The 24210-nt window shown below is 36.0% G+C and overlaps 1 protein-coding gene across 7 annotated transcripts in view; it reads right to left on the bottom strand.

The window, feature by feature from the left end:
• Positions 1-104: 104 nt before the first annotated feature.
• Positions 105-24210, bottom strand: part of LOC126926791 (histone demethylase UTY) — a 150008-nt gene continuing 125902 nt past the window's right edge. For 6 of the 7 annotated variants that reach the window (XM_050743138.1, XM_050743154.1, XM_050743146.1 and 3 more), the window contains 9 exons: positions 15396-15579; positions 14800-15015; positions 12012-12170; positions 10507-10693; positions 9969-10286; positions 7260-8699; positions 6732-6987; positions 6071-6408; positions 105-5928 (listed from right to left, as the gene is read on the bottom strand). In XM_050743138.1, coding sequence (XP_050599095.1) covers positions 5716-5928; positions 6071-6408; positions 6732-6987; positions 7260-8699; positions 9969-10286; positions 10507-10693; positions 12012-12170; positions 14800-15015; positions 15396-15579 — 3311 coding nt within the window. In that variant the 3' untranslated portion in view covers positions 105-5715. Of the gene's footprint in view, positions 5929-6070; positions 6409-6731; positions 6988-7259; positions 8700-9968; positions 10287-10506; positions 10694-12011; positions 12171-14799; positions 15125-15395; positions 15580-24210 lie in introns of those variants that run through there. The other variant, XM_050743186.1, reaches the window with a different exon arrangement.

Genomic DNA, 24210 nt, shown 5'->3' with positions numbered 1-24210 from the left:
TAATGAACATGACCAGGAATTGTCACAACGTTTTTGTTAAAGTCGATTCAGTGTGTTTTGAGTCTTGCATGTAGGAAATAAAAAAAATCTTGTATAGCAACCACTTCTTTTTTTGGGAAAAGTCAATTTAATAATAATTGCAGGGCAGCAGCATTCGTGTTGATAATCATAATGTACAGCACAGTCGAGCTCTGTGTAACTGTATATTACATTATTATGGTAAACACAATATATTTTAATTAACCGTAATAATAATTCATGATAATAATAGTTGTAATGATAATAATAAGGCTAGCTACAGCATGATCTCCCGCATAAAGAGATCACCCGATCCAACTGTACACTTTTACAACGTACTTCATAATAATAATCTAATTACATTAATTATAATTAGGTAATTATTACAATTTCAACCTAATTAAAAGAATGTTTTGCGACACGTAGGAGGGACCGCACGTCTTGACTTTTCGAGAAATTAATGCAAGAGTCTCCATCGTTTATGTTGCCCCGTTTCTTTTGTTCACGATAATTGTACACGCTATTTCGCGTAAAAAATTTGGAAAATCGTCTGTGTACATTGATTTCTCGAAAACGAAGGTATCATTTTTTTCTTTTAAAAAGTTCTTTTCCATTCTTTTTTTTTTTTTCATTTTCTCTCTTTTTCAAGTATAAAGGCACTGTACACGTAAACATACAATATACTATAGAAGAGCGCTATAGGCGGTCCAGATGGGTACTATTTTTTAAACAGTTAAAACGTGCCCGTTTAAAAATATCGATACGATCTTCTTTCATTTCTTTCTTGTTTGTTCCTTTTATTTCCTTTTTTTTTCTGTTTTATTCTTCTCATTGTTACGATGCTACGCACTTAAAATAGGGAGCGGTTTCCTTCGATTCTAGCTGCATTGGTCAACGCTATATCTTCTTCGACGCTATCTATCTTAAACATTAAGGAAAAATATAGATGACTATTATATCAGAATGTGCAGAACTCACGGTAACTATTTGGGAGGAAATAATTGGTCAATGCGATCAGAAGTTAAGAAAACGCTCCGGTTTAAAGGTGGGATTTGTTTATCACAATTTGGCAGTGAACGTTCTCACGTTTAAAATACAGTTTTACAAGTTTTTAAGCTACGTGAATCGTTATCATCATCCTCATCGTCTTCTTTTCTTTCCCTTTTTCTTTCTTTCTTTCTTTCTGCTATGGTTTGCTACTTTTCATTTTACAGACATTACAGAATTCGAAAATATTACTTTTTCTCCACTATTGTTCAGAAAAAATAAATCTTCTTTTTTATGCCTGTTCGTTAACATTCCAACCATTCCGTAAGCATAGAACTCAAACTCTTCATACACTGTTTAGCGAAAATATGTTTCAATATGTGTGCTTCTTAATTTTCTGGCTTGTCTTCTTTCATTTTCCTCTGCTTTTCGAAGTACGCAATTTTGTATATGCGCCACTTTTCTGCATTTTAAGTAATTGTTCAAGATAACGAATTCAAGGGGACCTCTCGATTACTTCTGCTCCTGATAATTATATATGGCGTTTGTGCGCAATACTAAATTGCATAATATTTCTCTAAAAAATCACCAATGTCACGATTATTCCTCGAGTAGTCAGTATCAAAATACGAGACTTTGAAAAATCTGCAATAAGTGCAGAATAAACAATTAAGTGATTATTACAAGAATGTACTTAATATACAATTCTGCCCTCATGTTTTTCTACTGTTCTCTGTTAAAAAAAAAAAAAAAAAAAATCAGATATTTACAATTACTTACAATTCCATTAAATGATAAGTTAATAAAACTACTGCTCGAGTTCTTTCTGGCTTTCCCTCTCAGATTTAATTTATAATTCATTAGACAGATGTATCGATACATCATTTAAATTTGATTAAACAGAAAAGAAACTATTTAGTATGTCAAGATGTATATATATATATACTGACTAGTGAATGTAAACTTCCTAAGAACCAATTAAATTATAACTAAAACAAAAATGGTATTTGAAAGCTTACATTAACTGGTCGACTATTTCAAGTAATACACTTTATCGGATCTAATATTTCTTTGTATTTCTTTTCCTTAACTTAAGATATGACATTCCTGCAGGTTGTCATAAAAATCTAGTACATTAAAAAAATGAATTTTCTTTTTTAGATAAATAACATCTAGCCTTCCTTATCATGTGATGTTTAAAGTAACGATATATTTTAAATTAGTATTATTGCAATTCTAATAATAAAGTGCTACTAGAAGTAATACTGCCAATTGTTCAAAGTTGTTATACCAGATTTTCAAATCATCCTGCATAATTCCGGTATACTTTTAGTACGAAATATCCAAAAGGGAAAATTGAAGAGAAACCCATCTAAAGAAAAAGGTTTTTTCTTATTTCGATCACGTGCCTTTTACGTTCAAAGACATTTACCGCCGTCAGGGTTTGCCAATATTTAGCCACAACTTTCCGCTTTCATCCTTTACAAATTATTTCACTTGAATTTCATAAAATTACTTTCCACTCCATTACAAGTATTTCATTTGCAGGTAAACAGATACACGTGCGATTGCTAAGAAAAGTACACTTTTCTCAATGTCTTCTTATCTTAAGTCATGTTGTGTATGCAGTTTACCTACGAACGAAACTTCATGCTATTCGAAGGATCTAAAACTTTCTAAAATATTAAAGTAACTGCTAACAAACTTGAGCTGCCAGTGCTGTGAACCATTTGTAATGAAACCATCGTTAAACAACGCAATCTTAGTACATATCGTTGATAAAATTTTAACATATATATATATATATATATATTTAAGTATAATAGGTATATGTACATATGGATATATATATATATACCTAAGTATAATATATATATATATATATATATATATATACACATATATATATATATATATACTCAATACATTTCATTATTACAAACTATATATATTCCGTAAAAATTATTCTAAACCTTTGAATTATTTGCAATGTAGCATCATTAGATATTATACATATTTATCATAATGTATTGAGTAAATTTGCTTAGTATTGCCGATTAACATTCATTAACACATAATAAATGAAAAAAAGAATGAGAAAAAAATAATAGGACCCAAATCAGATATATATATATATATATATATATATAAAAACTCGAATTAAATAGCGCAATGTCAAGTAATTTCTACACAACGTCGCACACCTTCAGAGAAAATCATCTTCTTAATTTCGAATACGAACTGGTTTAGATTATCCATAGGTCACAGCAAAACAGGCTTAGCGGTGCACGATGGGACCGCTTTCAGTTTGTTCATTATTAACTATTGAAGCTCTTGAGCCATTCTGTTTCGATTCATTTCACGTTATCTAATCTTATTTTTTACATTAAATATATTTATACATAATTTAATTAATCGTTAATCAAAGTTGTCAAGTCAGTTCGAAATATTGGCAGAATTCATTGTCATGTACTGCCAATATTACATGCATTGAGATCATTTGAGTGCATGGATTAAAATACTCTTGGACACGAGTTTTTTCAACCCGGAAAATCTTCATTAATAATCATCGATAGAGCGGGTTAATACATCAGGAAACTAGCATATACCATCGCTGTAAATGATGTAGAAATACACATATATACATGTACAAATGTATATATATGTATACACATATATTGCAATCGAATGGTGCAACATTGAAATTGGTCGCGCGTATAAAAGAAATGCGGTTATCGTTCGTGATTAACTAACTCGGCGGAACTAGTATTTCCTAGGATTTTCAAAAATACATCGTTCTTCGATGATCTTATTACGACCTGTACTATCTACCATTTTTTGCTTTTTTTCTCCATTTTCTCTCTCTTTCTCTCCCTCTCTCTCATGCGTTTGTGAAAATACATCTTTTCGGCGGAACGAGAATTGCATTATTTATACATTTGTGGTAGGTAAGAGTTTTTCTTTTTTTTTTTTGTTTTCTGGCACGTACATTTGGCGTTACTAGACACCAATGTGAATTGACGAGACTGAGTTGAAGGTACGCTTCTCCTTTGCTTTAAGATACGATTAACTCATTGTTAGACAGGCAGCGTTTCCCAACTTTTTTCTTAACGTTGATCTGATTTTATATTCCGTCCTTAAGTTCGTTAAAATTGTACTAATATTCTATAATTGTGTTACCTTAAATAATAATTAAAATAAGCCATTAGACTATAGCATTCTATCTTTCATGTATCGAATAGGTTGTATAAATTGATGGAAGATTTTCTATAATTAAAAATCATTTGAAACAAATTCATTTACAATTAATAAATATTCTTTATCATTGACTTAATTATGGTAGAAAAATTCAAATGATTTCAGCACATGATTTCCGATATTTAGAATATCATACGTTTCTCTTTTTATTCTGTTTATGAAAATAAACAAAAAATAAATTGAGAAACGCCGTTTTATGAGCTGATCGCAACATGTTATCGTCCCCTTGTCCTAAAAACGGAGGTTGGTTTATCTTAGAAATTATTATTATAAACAGTATCTTTTACTGTACAAATGTTTTAGAGCCGCTATTTTTTGCTTGACACAATGATTGATTTATTCAAAGCACGATATTCGTCACGAATGTCACTGTACTGTTAACACTTTTTTGTTAAATTATTTGAATTTGCTGCAAGATGCTTAATAATTATTTCATTAATAAATCTCAACCAGATACTGATCTCATTGTCTTCGAGTTTAGTATAAAAACATAATCGTTGCTGCGATTTAAGAAATCGAATCGTCGTTGGCAGTAGGACATTCGAAACTGTGCTAATATTCCCATGAATTTCATAAAAATCAATAATCGTTTCAATTCGCCTGCATACAAAAATGTACAAGTATGTTTTTTGAGCAGCTTGGTGATACTTTACAATTGTATCTTAATTCATAATAATAGTTAACGATAGCTTATCCCTCATCATTGTGGACTGTTACAGTGTAATCCTTTAATATATTCACGATTGGCAGTGAACAATTCCGTGATGTTTCTCGATTATATGAAAATTTTTTCTAACTTTTCTTTTTGTTATTCGTAAAAATTTCGAAACATGTAATTTATGAACGATATAAAAAAAAAAGAGATTTTCTATCGTTTGTGATAAAAATGAATATTGAATGCTTGTTTTGTAGTTACTTGCCACGATATAAAACTGATAAGGAACACGGCCAAGTTTGATAACTATGTCAAGCATTTCTTATTGCAAAGCTTATGCACATCATCATGGTTGTGCTATTAAAGGATTACAAATGGTGATATTGAGTAATTTATAAGTAAAACGCAGTCTTCTTTCGTTTACTTAATTTCGACTTTCTATACCTGAGAGCTAGAGCAGTGTTTCGCTGACTTTATATCAATTCAATATAAAATTTTCCGAATATAAGTCTCAATTTGTGTATGTAATCAGTGCGAATTAATTCTAAAAAAATTTGAAATTTTCAATTGCTTCATATATAACATGTATTGTGCGTACCTTAAAATTAGCATGGAAATGGATGTTCGACTTATGTAGTTTAACATACAAAATTTTCTGCTCTTCTTCATTTTTTAATGGTAGCTCCCAGGTACTTAAATAATGCTTATTATAAAGATTCTTTTCAAACACAGATATTGTACTATCTAAGTCACTGTAAAGTGCCTAGGAAGTCCAGATATCTGTGTTGCATGTATTCTCAGGAGGATTGGTTAGATTGAACTGATGAGGGAGTTGTTAGAGAAGTGTGTAAAGTAAATCCGTCATAAACGTCCATTAAATCTCGCATTCTGTATTCTTCTAAGCAAACAAACCCTTCTAAGGATGGGGCCTGTTTTCGTGCACAATCCATACAGTGTACGACGTGTCGTTTCTCCTGTTCTCTTATGAACAGGACGTTAAACACTTCAATCTGGAAGAAAAACAAAATTTATAGTATTAATCAGTATTTATTAAGCTGCTTCAATATTTAAATTGGTTGTTTCATGTTCACTTTTATTTTAAGGAAAACATAAGTAAAAATTATGAATTAATATTATTTAAAATTATCTTACCTCGCATTGTCCGCAGTAATGCGATGCTTCGTTTTTTCCTCGTCCATGAAACCGAATTTCCACACTTTTACTTCTCACAAACTCTAACATTAAGCAACACTGTTTCATTGTCCTTAATAGGCAATTTTTAATTAGTTCAAACAATCTGGGATCTGACACTTTGATATTTCTTGCTAAGTTCCAGGATAAGTGTACCATTGGTACAATAGATTTGAACGACTGCAGTTTATTCCACTCATATCGTTCAATTGCTAGTTGATATTGTCGAGCAGTCAAAGGACCCACATTCCATGCGATGTTGTTACACCATCCAACAGCTTGAACCCAGTGCACACAACCTAAAGAAATAATAAAATTCTTTTTTCTTAGTTACTTTATAATGAAAATATTTTTACCTTGTCTATTTTTTCATGAAACGAACTAGTCTATTTTAATGGAACTTTAATTAATTAATTTTAGTTTCTATAATATTTTTTTATTATTAAAGATGAATTGTTTAATATGATTAACATATGGATACTTTGAACTTGATTTGATATCAGTAGGATAAAAATGATGAAAAAGAGTTCGATTTCGCTTGTACTTTTTTCCAAATTATAGATTACTATGCAATCTATTTAATTAGTGTTAAGCAACTTATAATTATTTGCAATTTGCTTACCCGCATTAACCCAGACAAGATCACCTGGTCTTTGTAAAAACCTATACATAGGAATGTTTTCATCATATAGGTCCTCTAAAGAAGGCCACCAACTACCATGAAGGTAATTGATATTATTCCGCTCACAAAGAGAGCAAATTACACCCCAGTATGCATCAGGCACTGCAAACCACTCGCAATCTCCTGGTCCAATATTGATATTAATAGAACAAAAATTGTTGTTTTCCTGGTGGCCAGGTGTTCTACTACCTGGTACCTATAAAAGCAAATAAAGATGCTTTTTAGGGAAATGTTTCACCATTTAATAATATCTTTTTTTGATAAATTTTTTGTGTTTTTCAAACTATTTGCAAAAATATAGAAAGTATCCAAAGTATACTATTTGTTACGATATTTAATACGTAAAACAATATTCTATATAAATTTCATTTACTACATTATTTTCATAAAAATATAAGTTTACATACAGTCTAAAATATTATTTAACAATAGTTATGAAAAACAAATTTAAATAAATATTATAGGTACCTTCATATATAATTGGACAGTATTCATGCCTAAAATAACGTGTCCGACATGACTGAGCATATTTCCAGCTGATACGACTCTAGCGAACGCTGGTAATTTCATCAGCTCCTGGAGCTGCGGTTTCCACTTTCTCTCGTCTGATAAATCTACATTGGTCCCAAATCGCAACATCTTTGAACTCGTTCGATTCGCCGATCCCAACGCATTTTTCTTCCTTCTGACAGCTCCAGTGCTATCTTTTGAGTCTGAATCGGATAGATTCGAGGTATGTATACCTTGAGCCTTTTCCTTTTCCTCCTTCAAACTTTCTTGAAAACTCGATGCCTGGTATTGTGCATATTTCGCGATGGTCGTGTGACTTCTATGACTGATACAACCCCAAACTTTCCTTCCCTGTGCATGGTCCCAGTTCTCATCGCTAGTTTGTTGCATTTGCGTTCTCACCTCGATACCATGATCTGGATTCGCCTCTACCAAAGTTTTAGTCGAAAAAAGACCAAGGTCCAACTTCAAAGCAGCTGCCAGGCCACGGATCACAGCTATCGGGTGTTTTAGACAAAACTCTTGAAGTTGAGGACTGAATGCATCCTTCTTATTCTCTAAATAAACACTAGGAGTGGGGGGTAGGAGTTGTTCCTTAGTTAGCCTCTGACTTGGAGGATCAGGTGGCGTGGGTGGAGGTGAACGATCGCTAAGTATGGAGCAATTCTGTACACCATTCAATCCCTGGCCTTTGCACGACTCTATAATAGTTTTGGAATCCATGTCTATACTAAATTCCTGTTCAGGTTGCGATTCGCACAAGCTTTCCAATTTCAGCACAGGTTCGATCCGAGCGACCGATTCAATTTTATTTGTACTTGACGTCACCTCACATTTCACCCTGTCAACTGCTGGAGTTGATGTCTTTGTATTGCTATTTTCGTACGCCTCGAGCTTGGACGTGGTCGACGGAGTATCCTCTACCTTTTCTAGCTTCACTTCTTTGATCTTGTCCGTGTTCTCCTCAAGGTTCGACGGTGAAAACGGACCTGAACTTAGCGTACCATTGTTTATGATACTCGGCGCCTCTTCCTTCACGTCTAAATCTTCTGATCCGAAATGCTTCAACAGATCCTCCGCCAATGACGTCGCTATGTCCTTCTGGGATAACAGAGCCTGTAACTCCTGATCCGTCACACCCAGATCTTTATTTCCTGCTGAGCCTTCTGGATAATTGCTCGTTGTGGACGATATTTGAGTGTAACCCTGGGCAGTGAATTGGTTAGGCTGGTATTGGTTGTATTGGTTGGATGTCAATTGTCTCTGAGGGTAGTTTGGGTCAGAAGCAGATTTGTAGGGCATTCCTGGCGTCTGGCTATTCCCAGTCGCTGCCGTGTTGTAACCGACACTGGAGTCTGAGAATCCTGTTTGCAATGCAACAGTTCCACCTTGCTGCAACTGTAACAGGAAGCGATTAAATAAATATAATATAATGTAGTATCGGGCGAAAACCCTGAGTAATTAAGAAGGTTCATTTGACCACGAGACACGTGAGGGCTAGGCATATCGGAACCAAGGTATAAAGGGTAGGTAGCTGTTAGTGAGTTAACAGTCTTTAGTGTTGCCATCGGGCTTTAGTGTTACCAGAGAATTCTTTAGTGTTATCGGCGTTGTCGGGCTTTAGTGTTGCCAGCGTGGTCAGAGAGTGTTGTCAGCGTTATCAAGCAGTCTTTTGATATAAATCTTATCGCTTCATAAGTTATGACTTTTCATAAAACATGCTTAATGTACACTTTTCAGTATTTACTTCTAGTTTGCTTATTTTCTAAGAAAAAATTGTATTCTGTCCTGTCTACCGCGGGCGGTTAATTTGACCGGTCGATAAAATATTTTATTTACTCTTAAAATAAATACAATCAGTACAAAGAAAAGGTTATCTTAAGGTTAGATGACAAACAAAATCAGTAATAATAAATAATAATAACTGTTACGCCCGTAATCTCGTTATAAACCATAATTTATCCCTCGATCAAAATAATCACCAGGTGTTAAAACATACCAATTCAGGCCCATAATAATCCTAAGGAATCGGCATAAAATTTAGCATTTTTTACGGTCGACGGTGTTACAAACATTTCAAAAGGCCCGATAGAATGGTTTGGAAAGAAATAGATGCAAGTTGCAAACCTGGCAGGACATCAATTCATAATATTTTTAGGGATATGCTAAATGGCAACTATCAACAAGTTCAGATTCATTGCTACAAAAAATTTGCCAAGTAAAATATTGTGAAGGTTACAAATCTACGAAAGTCTGTTCAAGATGCGAGAAATATGTATGCGGCAAATGTACATTTGATAATAAAATGATCTATAAAAAGTGCAGCGAAGATGAATAAGATATATCTCTATATAAATAAAAATGTAATTTTATTTAAGCCTATAATTGAAATGAAACAAAAGTAAATTTGACGAAATTTTCTGGAAGTTCATCATTTTATATACATTCAGTTATAAATTGTTCGTTATTTAAGTTAAATCATAAAAACTATTACTTTTTTAATCACCGGTTATTTTGACCGGACACGGTAGGAATAGGTATATACGAAGTATCGGTAGGTTTAGTGTTAATAAACTTTGAGTTCTATTATACGATGTGAAATAGGATTATTTAACAGCTAGATGACAAGGTGATTCATAAATGTATATAAAACAAATGATATAGTACCGGTTGCTGAGGTATTCCATAGTTCTTGATCACACCAGGTTGTCCTAGTTGCGTATGATTGTAGCCTGTAGTAGGATAACCTGGTTGTCCAGGTCGCAACCCCCTTTGAGTAGCTTGCTGTTGTTGTAACCTAATTTGTTGTTGGTGTTGTTGCATGCATCGGTACTGTTGCTGTAACTGGACAAGCAAACCCTGTTGTTGTGTCGTTAAACTCCCATGATTTTGTTGAAGAAACTGTAACATCTGCAGTTGCTGAGATGTGAGGTAAAATGGTGGTGGCCTTTGCTGAGAACCTGGAGAGATTGGTTCTTCCCCTGGCTGAAAGTACAATTTATTTCATCGGTTAAGACAATCAAACAAGTGCTTTTTTGCTGTATGAGTGCATATAACAATGTATGTGTTTTAATATCTAAACTGTATCATTATTAAACTGTATCTTAAGATTTATTTCTAGTGAACTTTACTTTACCACAGATTTTTTAAATTTAAAATTTTTGTCACTTATAGTATCATTACTAATAACTGACTAAAGATTTACCTTAAATCTTTTTGTATTAAGATTCTGTCCTTGTGCTTGAGGATAAGGAGGTGGTGGCCCAGCTGGTGTAGCACCATACTTATAACCGGGGCCAGTGGGTGGTTGTTGTTGTTGTTGCTGCCTACTGGACATCTCAGCACTAATTGGTAAGTTCCAAGCCTCTTCTATAGACGGCAGCTGCCGTCTCCTTAAAAAAAGAAACATGGCATATTAACAAGACCAATGTTTACATATACACGTTTCTTTTGATAACCGTCCGGTGTTGTGAACGAACCTTCTAAAAAAAATCTTTCGTGTTCTCCGCTCCTTTTTTCTTTTATTTTTCTGTGATTAACTCGCGTGGGCAAAACAAAATTGCATTTTATCTGCAACACGTTCGCACGTGAAGAATTTCGTACGTCCAAATGTTTCTGTGTAGGTTGAGATTGAAGAAGTAAAAACTATTGTTTCTTATAATTTCCAAAATTTTTATTTTAGCAAATAATGAATTTTTGATTAGAATTGAACAGAATCTTGTAATCTTAAATCCTAAATCCTTGAACATCGAAAACTTATTATTTTTCATTTATTGAATTAAATTATAGCTTTATAACTGTGGATGATACAAAAAAAGAAAGTGGAGGCATTTTGAAGATCTCAAAATCACCACTATTTGTTTTACACAGATCTGTATAATACCTATACACCAATTGAGTCATACATCATCTTTGTTTTTCACAAGAAAAGTATTAAGACATGCGTAGTTGAAAGTGAATTTTCTCCAAAAATTGTATTGAAAAAATATATATATATATATATATATACACACACACATTCGCGCGCGCTCGGACACATACACATATATGATTCTTGAGTTTTACACTTATCAGCATTGAAATAACTTCACTCATCCTTTAAGTAACTCCAAGCAATTTCTTCACACTTAAGATAAGATATCAAAAAGGTGAGATGTATCAGAAAATGATAACATTAAAACTGTCTGATTATCATAATACAGTAACACCTTGTGTATCTAAACTAATCATCACATATTCCGCTCAGATAATTGAATAACTTTGTTTTCATATGTTGTTACCTATTTATTTTGACTGAATATATGATGAACTAAAGTATATTGGATCGTCTCATAAGTAATCCTTCATGTTTGATTAGAATGATGGCGATAGTAAGCAAGTAAAATTAAGAGAGAATATCATCATTGATTAGTGATACATACGTCTGATATACATATATATGATAGAAAACTGTATTGCTTATGAGATGATCTAATATCAATTGCACTATAGTATTTTAATTTACATAGTGGTTTTCTGCTAGCTATCTATTATCCTTATACATTAGCTTTACTTTGAGAAAGCAACGTATAAATTACTTTATTCATATTTTTCAATAATATTACTTGATCTTCAGTAGCTTAATCAATTGCTCTAATAATCGAGGTCCTACTGTGAATGCAAAGGTCTAAAATTAATCAAAATTTATGAAACACGATAAAGGTAACTTACTTGGTGGTGGTGACGGATGGCATTGGTGCTTGGCTTAGGTGACTTTGCAGAAAGTTGATCCGCTGTTGTAGCGATGGGTTCATCGGGGTGTTACCTCCTGACTTAGCGCCACCCAGGCCCGCCAATGAGCCCGTGCAATTCGGTGTATTGTTATTACCCCTGTATAAACGAAAATGATTGTCTTGTCATTATTTTATATTTTATCTTTCATGGACAGGTAAGCTTTCAGTCTCTCCCTCCTCTTTATCATTTCTCTTCTTTTATTTTCTCTTTTGCTTTCTCTCTTTTTCCTCCTTCTTTTCCCTTTTTTCTTTTTCTTTTTTTTTTTTTTTTGAAACGCTGACCTGTCCTCGACTTACTCATTCTTCTCGTAACATGTAATGCGTGATACGCCATTCAGCAGGGCGCTCATTATGCAGCGTAAAAACTATAGAAGAGGTATAGAGATAATGAATACATGAATAAAGTGGAAAAAAATTGCGGAGAGACTAGCGAGAGAGATTCAAAATATCCAAAGTATGACCCTTATCATATAACATTCAGTGGACGAAATAAATTTCTTCTTACATTCAATTTGTTGAAATTAAGTTTGTGAAGATACAAATTTACATAAAATCCCGCGATCTACTTATAAAGTAAAATTTGACGAAGTTTCTCTATAAATGTAACGAGTAGGCGTCTTGAAACATGCGTAATCGGTTTTACATAAAAAAATGGGCAGGGGTCTTGGAGCAGTTAGCGATCGATGGAAGATCGATTGTCTCATCTTTTATTTCAACTGAGAAAACGTACATTGATAATACAGTGACGATGACGCCGTATAATGAAGTTCTAAAGCTTAAGGGGCCAATGTACAGCGAGATATTTGCATAGAGAAGTTGGTCGAAATCGAATTTCGAAAAGTTTGACAAAGGTTTAGAATTAAATTTCTGACATAACGGAGCTAAATGCACGGGCAACTATGTCCCACTGTTCACATTCATACGATGATCTTATTATAAAAATACACTTTCTGAAATTTAATCTCACTTTGAGTCGATCCTAACCGATTTTTATCCATGTGCGTTTCATTTGAATATTTAAAAAAATGGTATTTAGAAAATTATGACAAAATTGGTCTGACAATTGGGGAAACACGTTAATTGCTTATTTAATTAAAAAATGTTGAGCTCTGATCCTAGGAACATTTTGATGCATACATTTACCACGCTTCTGTAAGCTTTTATTCGTTCGCATGAATTTTATGACGCGCTTATTTTTAATTCGACAGAGATCAGTGACTTTTTCTTATGACATGTGAATAAGGTAGGGAATTAATTTCAATCAACTTTTCGATATAAATATTCCACTGTACACAGGATATTTAAAGATATGATTTGTTCCAGTGATACGAGATACCCAGTATAGATAATCAGATAATTTATTCATAATTTATTCGATACATTAATACGCTTTTATCGATTATAACATTTCATTAAGAAACAAAGAATAAATCCCTCGCATTAAATCAAATATATTCTAACGAATTTCTCTCTACTTAACACTTAGCCAATCGAATAGGGAGATCTCCCCTCTGTGAAGAACGTCGCTGCGTGGCCGAACGGGGAGATCTCCCTTTTTGACTTCTGCAACGCGTTTTCTTTTTTTTCTTTTTTGCTAGTAACAGTTATTATTTACCTGGAATTGTTCCCAATTAATTGCGCCACCTTTTCTACTTTTATTAAGTACAGTATATAATAAAAATACAATTAAAATTAATTAAGAAGTTACACTATCAGTTATAACTAGATAAAGTTATAATCGAACAATACCACATTGTAAAAAGATATTATCACGCATTATGAATTTTTAATTTCACGTTCCAGTCGTGTTATTTATCTTTGGTTATCTTTAATGTTTTTAATTTTACCTATATTTTTTATACTTCTAATATATACTTTTAATTTGATGTTTTCTACAAACAATATGCGAAATTGTTAAACGAAATCATTACCGCAAAATATAATTGGCCACTTAAATAATTTTTAGACTTCTTAGTTTTTTAAGCACCGAGCATTAGTATACCTCGCTGTGGCGCGTGCGGTTGGCTAAATGTTAAAGTAATTCTCCTTCTACTCCTTCCCTAAAAATGAAGCTGAAGTGTCCTTATTAATTATAGTAAGACAAATATTTCATATAAAAGGAACTGCGATCTCTCGTCATCGGCAGGTAAGGTAAGAAAATTTCTCTCTTCCTAAATATCTTACAAGAAATCTCGAATAAATTATCGAATAAATTGACGTACACTATATAGTCATATCAAGCAACTGTTTCTCGTTAAAACGGAATATAGTAGAAAACATGTAAAAATCTAGTTTCGTAGGAAAAGTACAAAGTCGATTAACAACTAACAGTTGTAACAATGAAGCTGACGGTAAAGATTTTACACATACATCACTGTTTTTGGATATTGCATAGCACAGATGCGTTTTAGCCAAACCATTGTTAGCCAACAACATCTCGTTAACTCTTAAAGGATCACAAGAACGAAATTTCGCTCCACGTGAATTGCGATATTACGCTATTTCAAACGACGTTCTTCCATCTCTATAAAAATGTTTAAACATTAATTAATAAGGAGACCTTCGATTCGATCAACAAATCATTCGATCTATGACGATAAAAAGGCGTAACGAAGCGAAATTTCGCTCACGACAGCGTCAGCTTGTCCATCTTATTTAACGATAGAGATTTTAACGGCTAATGTAACGTGAACGTTTTAGCGTGTCGGGCCGACAATTTACTTTACCTGGATGCGTTGACGTAACAAGCTAGTGCGTCTTTCGGTTGACTAACGCTTTCGTACAGAATGCCCAGATTAGTCCACGCAGCTGAGTGTGATTTGTCTAACTGTACAGCGCATATATAGGCTTGTAAAGCGTCCATAGGTTGATTCTGCTGTTGATATAGAACGCCTATGCTGCACCACGTGTCGGCGTTCCCTTCTGACTTTTCCACGGAATTTCTGCAATCGACGATGGTTCGTAAGTGACCTGGATTCGTTAAAGCATCGAAGCAGGTGGATGACATTGTTTCGTGTCGCGTGGGTTCATCCACTGTCCACGATAGTCGATCTAACATAGGAGCATAAAATTGCTAGAATTTAATACTAACGCGTTTAACCGAGGAAATCAAACGGACGGCCATTTCTCAAGGAATTGCCTACGTTCTTGCGTTGAAGTTAATCCAGCTTAAACGTGGGTAAAAAAGAAAAAGCTACCAAACAGAGGCGAATTAGTCGGTGTTGCCTGGAGAGGCTAAGAGGCTTAAGCGTGTGGCTGATACATCGGCGCGATAATTCCAAGATTCACGCTCTTCGCGTATCATAAGGACGACGTACGTTACCTGTAAGCGATAAATGCATCGTGAACTTTTCCAGAAGCGGCGAGGCAACGTCCCAGCAGGTAAAGGCTTTGCCCGCTCTTCGGTTCCGCCTCGATGGACTTTTGCAGACAGTGTATAGCGATTGCTTGCTTCTGCTGTCTCGTTATACCAAGCACCGTGCAGTCAACCACGTGGTACATCCATCCTGCAACGAAAAATCAATGTTCGAACGTTATCATCGCGTAGGTCGTGCGACAGAGGAAAGAAACGCGTTGGTAGAAATTGATCTCTCGTTGTTCGTTTTAGTGTTATTTGCAATTATGAACTATGAACTAATATTTGCCACGAAAGCTGTGTTACGGTAACGTGCAAGAGTCTTGGGCCACCGTTCGAAAGGAAAGTGTCTAGTTCTTACGGATGAGTACAAAGATACTTGATATTGTTTTACGTCTGTCGTCGCTTGTTGAGAATTCAATTTGTTAAAGTTACTTTTCGTCAGTACAGTTTATGCGACTTTGTTTGGCTCCGCCAGTAGCGAGAACTTCTTCAGGGATTTCGTTAATTAGCTTCTGAATAAATTTATTTTCTACCGTTTCTGCTATTTCAAGCAACTTCTTTACGTCGTTGATTTATCTCTCTCTCTTTGTTCTTGCGACTCGTTTAAAACCGTTCTGTGCGTGTTTTAAGCGACATATTAAATAATTCAGCACGCTATTCGTTATAAATTATTTCTAGAAACGTTGTGAACTAGGGAAAAATTCAAGCAAATGGTATGTCGAAAGAAGATTCGTTTCTATTTCGCACCACAATGTGGAAATATTTCTTGAAACTATAACCAGTCATCGTTGTGAAATCATCATTGTACGTACTCTTGCCGCTGCTCGTTATAATTATAATAGTTACAAGCATTCGTGTACTTTGCTATAATTCGGGCCACAAGGTCGTGAAATTAATCGGCAACGAGATTATCTCGTGTCTGGTGCCGCGGTGACAAGCGAATTGACAGAATACGAGTAGATAAGGACCTGAAATCTCGTATCGACGCGACTGGAACGAGCCTCGTCTCTTTTCATAAACATTCCGAGTTTCTCCGCGAATGGAAGAAATTGCATGAAAATTAGCGCGCATACTTTCTTTCGTTTCGAGTTATTTCCCAAACACATAAGCATACATACAAACTATTATTCTACTTAACTATTCTAACTTGTTCTTTACATTCCATATAACTATTTCTTCCAAACAAATATCCTCGTATTTAACAAAAGCTCGTGGGAGGAATATCACGCCAGTTGACTTTACAAGGAAATAGACGTTGAATAATTTTTCGGTCGGTTCACTGCGCTCCTTGGTAACTTCATCTGCTTGTCTCTGTTCCTATACTAAGCCAACGTCGAGTTCCCTCCAGCTGACCCAATATCTTCTACGATCTTCTATGGGGCACTTCAAAAGCATCTTTATAGCGGATACACTTCACGAACGACGAACTCGGCAGAATCGAAGATCGATGGATGTTTGGCGGCGCGTTACGCCGCCAGATCCAAGGTGCTGCCTCGAAACATGCGATAGAAGGAACTGCAAGTTTAGAGGAAAGCGAGATTGGGAATCGCGTGTGGACGATGATGTGGTGCGTGCGAATGAAAACGAAGAGAAGGGACCGAAGTATCGTTCCTCTCCCTGCTGAGTTTCCTGAGAATTTTGGACGTGTTGTGCTGGCTCCAGGCTAGACGAGTACCGAACTGAATAGATTTTCGCAGGTATAACCTAGGGTAGCCACTTTTACCCCACTCTCCCTTCCAGGCGGTCTCGAATTACAACCCTCTGTAAACATAGGCGTAGAAGCGATTGTACGCGCTCTCTGTCTTGGGAAAATAGTTCAAACGTTCCTGAGAATGTGACCAGCATTTCCAGAGAAGCCGGAGATTTCTAAAACTCGCGGAATTGGGAAAATCCCGTTCACAGGAAAAATTACAGAGTCGTTTGTCGGATTTGACTGTTCTTGGGAACATTCGGAACTCTTCGGAGGATATTCTTCGAATTACTTTGATCCATTCTACCGAATTTTTATACGACATTAATACTCCTCTTGTTAAGATAAGAGCAGGAGAGATCGCACTCTCTCGACTTTTATCTTGGGAAAGTAATTCGAACGATCATACGACAATCGCGCTTTTTCTAGGTAACAGGGAAAATCGTACGAGAATTAGCGGAGACTCTTTCGAGTTTGAGAGTGTAAATTCTTAAAGAAACTACAAATTGCGTGATTCGTTTCACGGCAAACATGATACGAACGTTAAATATCTTGGAGATATACAAGATTTGTTCTATGTCTGAGAAAAGTTGCTCAAGAGTCAGCAGAGATATTTTTTTACTTGTTGCTTGAGTCGAATCGATGCGAGCACTTCCTTGTGCCAAATATATAATTCATTGCTATACATATGTTACTGGACGCGTGTTTCAGTAGGTACACGATACACGTGTGTGTGCTGTATTCTTAAAGGCAGCTGTTAGAGTCGTAACGGTAAGCCTTTATTTCTCAGCTTCTTCATTCATTATTATTTGCTGCGTGTAGGTCTGCGTTGGCTACGATGATGTACCTTGTGAGTGGAATAGAATTTTCCGAACAAGATTCTGTATTTTCCCAAGATTGCGTTTCATTCTATGATTCTATACCTGTTCCTGCAAACAGATTTCGTCGAAATTAATTCTATTTTTTAATACTACTATAAATTCCCCTTTGGCGGTAAATTGTACTGTCATCGTGTACAGTTGAGTTTCCAAGTCTTTTAATTTCACGTGGCAAAATAATGCTGTTGTATCGTAGCTAATATAATAACAATGTTCCCTATGTACGTCACGGATTTCCGTCAGAAGATACTCTCAGGATACGCAGCTGAGATTCGAGAAGACATACGTATAAAAAAGTAGAGTTCACATGAAAATGATTTTTCCGTATATTCTGTAATATCCATACTTGTTTACATATATTTTTACATTCAGTGTTATATATGCGAAAATATCAACAACTTATAACATCGTCATTTGTTAATATTAATACGAGGATGATACTCGAAGATAGATAAATTCATTTGTCAAGCTTAACATCCAGTTTTTGTTAACGAAACGTTGACAAATCTTTCCTTAAGGAAAAAGCTCGGATTTATGTTAAGAAAATTATGAATCTCCGTTAATTGTTCTCATGTAGCGTCGATCGAGATCACGTTTCCATGTCCATGGACGAAAATGTCCAGACACCGCTTCCAAACGCTCGGACTTAATTATCATAGCGATTCAATGTGGCTGAGCGTCGCGTATTATACCTTGCAAATTAAATACGTGCCGTGGGAAAACGAGAGTTTCGCAACAAGTAGTTACACAATCATAGAACGCGATGCTAAACGCACGGCGATTCTAAATGGAATTAAGTCGGTCGGTTCATAAACCATCCGGTGAAATTAAAGCGTCTACTGTGCTCTAATTGTCGGTCGCCGTCCATTCATCCATTCAGTTCTGTGTTTTCGTTTCTTCCACCCGGTTACACAATGGATCGCGATATTTCATTTTCACGGTTCTTTTTTCTTCTTTATTATCTATTCGTTTCACGGTCTTCGTACGTTCCGTGTTTCTTCGTTTTTGCTACTCTCTTAACGCGAACTTTACGAGGAAATATTATTCAGTTCTCTTTCACCGGTAGATAAATTTATAAAATATTTTTAGTAGGTCGTAAATTTAGTTATCGTTCGTGGGATTTTCTCGTGCATTCTTCCCTTGAAATTCGCTTCATACAATTGATACAATGAATACACCTGATACGATTCGTTCCGTTTCATTCGCCTATCGATCTCTCTACAAACGAATTTATTATGCAACTCGTTTTTCCATTTGTTCGAGAAGCATGATGTGATTTATTTGTTTAACGAGAATTCTTCGTCCTTCTCATTTCTGCTTATTTATATAAGATATATTCAGAGACATTTAAACGAGACGTTCAATTAAGCAGAGATTAAAACTAGAACTATCACACCAGTCAATTTTATTATAAACTTGGTTTTACAATTTTATTATAAAATCCCTACTTCACGTTATATCTTTTTTGATACAATGATGTAATGACTTTCGCAACGATAACTAAAAGAATAATATAACGAATTTTATTTTCTGTTTTATGTATTCAAACGGAAAATAATTCTGTATCAAAGTTATTTATACCAATACCAGTTAAAATGACTGGTACTCGTCAAAGCGTAAAAGGATCCTGCAATCTGTTTATCGAAGCTCAATTAACCAGTTTCCTCGTTTTGTACAACTTCCCACGCGTTTTTCAAATTTTTACCGCCTATCATTCCATATGATGATATCGGCTATCAGGAAAATTCCGGATCGCTAGATGCTAACGCTAAAAATACCACAGCAGTCAAAACGACTGGTTCTACAATTTTATAAATGTGTCAACCCTCGTTTAGGGATCCCAGATGGATTATAATACCAAAAATCTACTACATAACATGAAACTCCTTCTGTAACAAAGTAATAAATCGATAAATATAAAAATATTCTATTATTACGTATTTTTCAAAGACCAGTCATTTTTATTGGTTTTGGTAGAAATAGCTTCGTGTTACGTTAAACGTGCATGAAATTTACATATCGATATCTCCCCATTCTGTTAAATCGAGTATTTAATCTCCTTTTTATAAGGGTTTTATCCTTATTAATATTCCTTCCGATTTTTAATATTAATTTCCAATATATATCGCGTCGTGCGATCAACGTCGATTGAAGTCGTATTAATAACAATATTGTAATCCGTTCGAAATTCGTATGGAATGGAGGTCAGCCAAATTAAAGCGACTGTGTATCACGTTGTAATTATCGTCCTCGATTCCAGCCATTCAACTTACAATTAGTTTTGTAAACGAACATTTACGTAACGGTACTAGCTAATTCATCTAAACGAATTTCACGTGCAATTTATAGCTCTCGTAATTGCTCATGAAAGTTCAACATCTGAATTTTTCATTCGAAAGCCTTCCAATAATCCTTACAGTCTCGAATATTTCTCAACATTTTCTAAAATCTTTCCAACATTCCATTTCCCATCTTCCAATTTTTATCTTTCCGGTGCCGATTCGCAAACCTCTGAAATATAAAAAAAAAAAAAAAAAAAAAAAAAAGGGAAGAAGCCGAGGCCAGAAGCGGAATACGAAGTACGAAGGAGCCTTAGAAAATAAATTTAACGCCAAAATATTTGGCGTTAAATTTGTCCATGACTCTACTTGGAATTATACAAAGGCGAGATCTATGAAAAGGCGCTAAATGTGCACGGCCATAAAACTTTTCCAATCGGCTGTACATAATTTTCAACATAATTATTTGGATGTAATAATCGTCTACTGCGACGAAGGTGTCGTATATCTTCGAGGAAGTCAGCGTCCCGGTTCTGGTATTTTATTGACCGATCATTGTCTTTCCGGATAGACACGTCGCTATAAAAGTGTCTTCTCTCGAGCAAACCGCCCCTGCTACGTGTTCTTCGCTTTTTCAGGTATTTTTATTCCCAGGACGCTTGAAATATTCAACCGTCGTCGATCCTTCATTTCCGCGGCGCTCCGTACGTCGGTCGCGTGTCAAATTTGACGGAATAGCGAAACATCGATCAAACGAAAAGACGAGTAATTCGTTGCGCTCTTCGTCGTCGCGTGCATTCGCGGCGATTCTCTCCTCCGGAGGTTATCGCGTTTCGTTCGTACGTCGAAGTCGGAGAGTTTGGAAACAATTGCTCTACGAATGGAACCTTCGAACGATATGACGTTCAAGCGGAAAAGCGCGTGAAATCGACTGGAGGGGAAGGACACGATACGTGGAAGGCGTTTAAAAGGCGAGTTTCTCAGTTCCTTAAACTGCGAATCGAGGATTTTGAAGTTCTGTCAACACGGAGGACCAGTTTATGGTGCGGACGAAAGGAAAAAATCGCGGCTGAAGGAGAAAAGGGAAAGAACGAAGAAAAAGAAGCAACGTATATCGAACCGGTCGCAACGTGGACACGCGAGAAGCCGTAAACAGGTTGTAAAAGAGTCCTGTACCCTTTGGAACCCGTAAAGGCTCGCACGGACACGTCCACGTAATTTAGTCGAGTGACGCGAGTCGCCACTTACTGCTAAATTAAGCGCTTTAGTGCGTAAAAAGTGTCCGGTATCGGTACGATCGAGTTGCAGATTTGATCGACCGGAAAGGTCTAGAAATTTGCATCCAGCGCCCTAAGCCACTTTTCATCGAACCACTCGGACCAAAATTTCGATGTTGAAGCACGGCGAGTTAATAAATCGCTCGCCAATCGACTAAATCGACGCTTTGTGCACCGTATGGTCTGACAAGCGCATAGCCTGAATCGCCGCGTATTTTTGCAGCGTTCGAGAAGATTGAAAGATTGAAAAGATCGCTGGAAAGGTTCGTTCCGATTTACAATTTCCATATTTCGATACACGTTTATCGAAATACATAGCTAGCATTTTGCTGTGCAGTCCGCAACGTGTTCACGGACGTGTTCTTAACGCGAACCTCGACTCTGCTACGTTTCTCGGGGATGAAAATGATTGAGAAGGAAAAACACGGTCGACCCTTCGACGTTGCGTTCAAGTTTGACACAAGTTTACGTTTGGTCGTTCGATAGTTTATTGCTCTGGTACGACAACTTTCTAATTATCGAGGATCGATTTGTCGCGGAAGCCTACAGGCTTTTGGCGGAGCTTTGGCTGGCGCTACACTTCGCCAGACGCGATTATGGTATATTATTATCGGTAAACATACGGCGATTATGATATTGCATCGTACAAAATGCTCGGGTTCGTTTTGTAAATTTCCAGGCTACGCCATCGTAACCGCGAATTCTCACGTGAGTTATCGACCTGTTCCATCGTGCGGGAGAAAGCGCAGCAAATACTTGGAATTCCGGCTTTCCTTGAAATCTCGCGTATCGCCCGCTACTCGCTTCCGGATTCTTTTCCTTGCACTCTTTATTCATCGTCTTTGTTTCGCTTGGTGTGTAATAAACGCGTTAAGAAGCGAGGAAGGAAGAGACGCGAGGTCGAGCCTCGTCACGGAGGCATTTAAATTATCGGGGCGGGATATCGGCTTCGTCTTCCAAGCGTAATTTCCAGATGTCGGAGCCGCGTGCCGATGTAATGGCATTTTATTGCGCCCCTGATGACGTTCGCTTTTTTCGCTGTTCCATATCCAGGCCGCGATCTTACGTACGAATTCGCGTTTTATCGAGATTCGTCCGCGTTATTATTAATAAATTTCAGATACTCAGCTTTCTTTCATCGCTATACCCGTAACACTATAGTCGTAGATATTAAGATACCTTTTATTTGTATGTCGTTGATCGTTTCGCTTGTCACATATTTTATCTTTTATTCTTCACTTCGGTATCTATCCAATGGGAATCGGAGATACCAAACTAACCGTACGATCTGATCATTGAGAGTTGCGCATATCGATAGAAAAATTAACGAAAGACCTTACGATGAATTGGTTCTATCGTGGCTTTAGGTTCGCGATACGAACGAAATCAGAAGGAAGACTTCGATGGTTTCAAACGGCACGATTCACGCTGCGAAAACAAACCTGCCCACAGGTCTCCATTAACAGTATAACAGTTCCCAACAAGGACACAGTCCTGGGCATGACTCTGGACAGGAGATTAACCTGGAAACAACATATCCTAGACAAATCTAAACAACTCAGAGACAAACTCAAAAAATTTTATTGGCTCATTGGCCGTCGTTCCAACCTGAGCACGCAACAAAATTACGCTCTATAAGGCCGCAATAAAACCAGTCTGGTCCTACGGAATCCAACTATGGGGAACAGCAAGTAATTCCAACATTGAAATACTCCAACGCTTCCAATCGAAAACACTAAGATCCTTATTAAATGCACCCTGGTATGTTACCAACGAAACAATCCACCGTGACCTCAAGATACCTACAGTCAAAGATGAAATACACAGGTCCAGAAGCATATATAACACAAGAGTCAACAACCACCACAACCCATTAGTCACCCAACTACTGGACACGACGGACCGGATCCGCAGACAAAAAGAAAATACCCTCTAGATTAAATCCTTAGTTTCTACTAGAACCAACAATATAAAACTATTATAATCCATGTCATTGTATCACGCCAAATTAAGTTACTGAAAATTCTCAACGAGAATAGATTGTAAATATTCTAATAAATAAATAAAAAAAAAAAATAATAATAAACGGCACGAAAATCAAGGATAACAAAATTGCATCGGAAATCGGGTCTCGCGAAATGAAATTAAGGAATTAATAAGATATCCTGCTGCTCGGTTTAGCTTGCAGAAGGCTCACACGCGTGTGCATACGTTTTCAAAAATCGTTTCTCTTTATACGTACGTGTGCATTTCCTCGCGCTAAGGTAACAGTAACATCGACCTGAACGCCAGTCTCGGTCAAATGACCGGCTTGAAAAATTTAATTTATTCGGACAATGTAAGAATTTACATAAAGTTGGACGAACAAGTGAACGATTTTAATTTAAATTTCAATCAATTTCTGAATTTTCGTTAATATAGGAATTTGCATATAGTTAGACGACCGAAAGAAACAACAACGAGCGTACGATTTTAAATCAAATTTTAACACTGTGCTAACATCGTAACACAGTGTTGACATTCTCCAAAAGGTATTCCTTTCGACACAAGATCTACCTTCCTCGTACGAAATTTCCGCGCTGTCTCTACGCGTTTTTTTCTTCTCAGACCCGAAATATCTTTCAAATCTCTTTCAAATCGAACCCTCTCCTCCCA

This window comes from Bombus affinis, chromosome 2 (assembly GCF_024516045.1).
Source record: "Bombus affinis isolate iyBomAffi1 chromosome 2, iyBomAffi1.2, whole genome shotgun sequence".
Classification (NCBI taxonomy): Eukaryota; Metazoa; Arthropoda; class Insecta; order Hymenoptera; family Apidae; genus Bombus; species Bombus affinis.
This window is presented reverse-complemented; position numbering and strand designations above follow the sequence as displayed.